Source organism: Dasypus novemcinctus, chromosome 19 (genome assembly GCF_030445035.2).
Source record: "Dasypus novemcinctus isolate mDasNov1 chromosome 19, mDasNov1.1.hap2, whole genome shotgun sequence".
NCBI classification, from domain to species: Eukaryota; Metazoa; Chordata; class Mammalia; order Cingulata; family Dasypodidae; genus Dasypus; species Dasypus novemcinctus.
This window is the reverse complement of record NC_080691.1, coordinates 80,793,209-80,797,379: the sequence shown is the minus strand read 5'-3', so window position 1 is coordinate 80,797,379 and position 4,171 is coordinate 80,793,209. Positions and strand designations below refer to the sequence as shown.

General features: G+C 63.6%; 1 protein-coding gene across 1 annotated transcript; it reads right to left on the bottom strand.

Annotated features, from left to right (window-relative positions):
* Nucleotides 1-1,024: 1,024 nt before the first annotated feature.
* ZNRF4 (zinc and ring finger 4) lies at nt 1,025-3,268 on the bottom strand. Its single transcript, XM_071209692.1, is given in 3 exon segments — nt 1,025-2,069; nt 2,071-2,210; nt 3,176-3,268. Coding segments are annotated over 3 exon segments (1,278 nt in total).
* Nucleotides 3,269-4,171: the final 903 nt, after the last annotated feature.

Below are 4,171 nucleotides of genomic sequence, written 5' to 3'. Positions count from 1 at the left end.
CTGCAGACACGGCCAAATGCCCCTGGGACCCACCCACACCTGCGGGGGCGACCCCATTCCTAAAGACCTCCGAAGGTGATCAGATTGGGGGCGGGGGCGCCTCTCTCCCACAGGGCCAAAGTCCCACCAAACAGAGGAAATTGGACGTGGGGGACACCGAAGCTCCTGGGGACAGCCAGAGGCCGGAAGTCAACGGCAGCCAGAGGAGAAAAGCCGCCGGCGCTGCGGGCTCGGCCCAGGGGCCAGCCAGCCCGGGCACCCGGAAGGCAGGCGGGCGAGCTGGAAGGACCCGAGCCCGGGAGTAAGGCAGCCCCCCAAGACGCCCCTGAAACCGGGGGCCAGTAGCCTCCCGCCGCGAAGCCCCCGGGGCCCGTGTGTGTGTGAGCAGCCGGGATGGACCCGGGCAGGGCCCCACCTCCCCCCGCCCCTTGCCCCGGCTCCGATTTCGAGGGTTTCGGCGGCACAGACGGAAACATTGACAGATGAGACCGTGTCTGGGATCTGCTTCCAAGTGGCAAGGAAAAGGGGGAGTGGGGACAGGGTGCCGAGGAGACGAGACCGTCGATTCTGGGTGCCGGGGCCCCGGGCGCGTGGAGGGCTCTATTCTCTCTACTTGGGAGGGTCTGGAAGTTTCCAGCGGGAAAATTTGGGTGGGTGACGGAGTGCAGATAAAGCCGGGCGTTTGGGCCGTTGGTTTCTCGGCTGTCACACGGGAGCCGCGGGGACCTGAGGTGCCGCTGGACGAGCGATCGCTGGGGACCCGCTGCGGCAGCTCGTGTGGACAGCTAAAATGATTTCAAAGGAAAACGTTTATTTGGAAACTGAGGTTTAAACGCGGGGACACGGCGGCGACAGGCCGACCATCCCGTGCCCGGAGTCCTCACCCACCTGCGGGGCCCGGGGCGGGCGCCCCTCGCGCCACCCTAGCCTGGTGGCCGCACAGCAGCGAGGCCGAGAGTCCGCTTTCAAATCCAGTTTATTCTCTGCCTTCCTGCAAAAGCCGGGCCGGGGGCGCCGCGGAGGCTCAGGGCGGCGGCGGGGGCCCCTCCGAGCCCGTCCCCACCGACGTGGCGCTGCAGCGGCGGCGCAGGCCGCCCCGGGCCAGCAGCTCCAGGCGCCGCGAGCGCAGGCGGGCCTGCACGGCCCAGAGCGAGGGCTCGTCGTCGCCGACGCTGTCCACGGCCGAGGCGGAGCCGTCCTCCGTGCCGGCCACCGACTGCTTGCAGACGGGGCAGGTGCGCCGCGGCGCGCGCGAGAACCAGGGGTCGATGCACTTGCAGTGGTAGGTGTGCGAGCAGGGCAGGATCTTGAGCCGGTCGCCCTCCTCGTACTCGTCCAGGCAGATGGCGCACAGGTCGTTCCTGCGGGTGAAGGTGCGCACCCGGGCCCTGGCGCGCGCCCGCGCCTTGGGGGCGCCCCCCGCGCGGCCCCCGCGGGCGCGCGCCCAGCGCCAGAGGCGCCGCAGCAGCAGGAGCGCGGCCGCCAGCAGGGCCAGCGCGCGCCCCAGCACCCAGGACAGCGCCGGCGCCGGCGGGCAGTCCGGCTCCGGGCAGGCCGGGGGGTCGGGCAGCAGGAGCACGTGCGCCGCCTTGTCGCAGCGCAGGAGCAGCCGCAGGTCCTGCGAGGCGGCCTCGCCCACGAACACCGACGGGATGGCGATCTGGCGCCGCAGGTCCTCGTCCACGTGCGCCATGCGCACCAGGCCGTCGGAGCGCACGTTGTGCACGATGGCCGCGCCGAAGCCGGCGCGCTGCGCGTGCAGCACCTTGAGCTCAAACGTGCAGTCGTAGCGGCGGATCAGCACGATGGCGCCCAGCGAGCCGTTGCCCGGCCGCGGGCCCTCGATGGGCTGGCACGCGTTGGGGGGCCTGGCCTCCGTCAGGTAGCCCCGGAGGCCCTCAGGGCCCAGCGGCACCCCGAACAGGGCCGGCAGGTCGGCGAAGTCCACCGAGCTCGAGTTGCCGGCCAGCACGGCCCGCACCACGGCCTGGGCGGGCACCAGCAGTGCCCAGAGGACCAGGGCGGCCGGGGGCGGCCTCCACGTCCCCATGGCCGCCCCCCTCGGGCTGCGCCCGGCTAGGCCCCGCTGGGGACGGCCGGCGGGAGGCCGGCGGGCATCTCCAGGGCCTCCCCGGGGACCGCGTGGGGGACAGGGGTGAGCTCCGACTGGGGGGCTCGGTCAGGCGGAGCGGTCTGTGCCAGGGGCGCCCCTAGGAGGATTCGGCTCCTGGAGACCCCCCCGGGTGCAACATGACCTCGAAGGTGGGTCTCAGGGGGAGCTGACCAGGCCTCCTGGCTGGCAGATGACGCTGGGACCGGAGCCCCCCCAGGGTTCTAGGGGGCCCCCCCCGGGGCCTCTGTGACATCATCTAGTTACCCCCCAGCCCCCTCTGGAACCCCCCAGCTAGCCCGGGCCTGCGGCTGGTGGAGAATTCCCGGGGCCCCTGACCTGGGGGCCTGGGCGAGGCTTTGGAAGATTTTCTTGAAGGCTCAGAGCATCCCCGGCCCCTGGACCCCACCAGACCTGGGAAGCCATAAAGCCAGCTGGCAGCCCACGGCCACCAGGACTTGGCACTCACTGCCGGGAATCTGCAAGCTGCATCTCGTGAGCTTCCCAGCGACCACCGAGAAAAGCGCAAATGCTGCCCCTGCCATTCGAGACTTCCGGCGAGACGTGAACTTGTCCCAGTTACATACCCCGTAAGGCCAGTCCTTAAAAGCCAAACTCCTGGCCTCCTCTCCTTCCCTCCTGTAGCAGTTGGATATTATTGATGAATTCCAAAAAGAAATATTGGGTTATGTTTGTAAAGTGACCTTTTCCTCTGGGCGTATTAGATTATATTGGATTCAGAGGTTTACTTGATTAAGTAATCATGTAAACTTGTTGTGCCAGTAGGATGTTGAGTCCCCACCCTTTCGTGGGTGGGGACTCACAGATAAAAGGCAGGGCAAAGGCAGAGTTAGAGGTTTTTGGTGTTGGAGTTTTGATGTTGGAGTTGGGTGCTGGAGCCTTAAGCTGGAGCCCCAGGAAGTCAGCTCACAGAGGAAGGAGAAGCCAGCCCCAGGAAGAGAGGAGCCCTGAGCCCAGGAAGGAGCAAGACGTCTTCCTCTCTTATCTCCTTCCCCTGCTAGCTTCCCTCTATGCCTTGTTTCCTGTCTGCCTCCCCCATCAGACTGTGGGCTCCTTCTGTCTGTCCCCAGCCCACAGCATGAGGCCCGGCACATAGTAGGTCATCATGACATATTTGTGGGTGAAATGAATGGTCATTGTTCCCATGTGATAAAGGGGGAAACTGAGTCTGATTCAGGGTCAAGGAACAAGGACAGAATTTGAAGATCTAGCTTCATTCAGCATCTGGCAAAACTAATAAAGCATATTAGTTCTCTCTTCTTGGCCCAACATGTCTCCCTCCCTGAAGTTTAAGTCTCTTGGGAGACACGATCCCTTTTCAAGAGAGAAGGAAGCATGGAGGGTGGAGACAGAGGCCGAGGAGGAAGTACAGGCAAGCCCTTCCAGATGTTTCTTCTGGTTGTCCAAGTCTTATCCACTTTTTTTTAAATCAGGAGATTTGGGGTGGTAAGTGACAGAAAATTCAATCCACTCCTAGAAAATGGAAAAGAGAATTTATTGGTTCATGTACTAGAAATTCTAGGGTGTGGAGTTCAGGCACAGCTGGCTCCAGCCACATCATTGGGAATGTACTTTTCTCCTGCCTGGGACTCTCATTTCCTCCACATTGGCCACGTTGTCGATCAGGCTTTCCCCTTGTCGTGGGCAAGCCGGCACCAGGAGCTCCAGGTCTGAGTCTTACCAGCTTGGCTGCCCCAGGGTGAAGAAATACCTCATTCCCAGTGTGCCTCCTTGATCCTGTGTCAGCTCTCTCTCATTTCTGAAATAATCACCACGGCCAGGGGGATGCAGAGCTCTGAACGGTTGAGTCCTGTGCTCATCCCTGGAGGTGGAGTTAGCTCCACCCAAAAAAACATGCATAGGTGGGGCAGGGCGGGAAGAAACATCAGCAGTGACTCCATCCTCTGTGCCAGCCGGAGCTGGCACTCCCTGCCCCATTCCCACCCAAGTCCACAGCCCTGAACATCTCCTCTGTCCCCTGACCCCCAGTGTTTTTCTTTCATTCAGTGGTTCCCAACTGGTAGTGATTCTGTCCCTCCA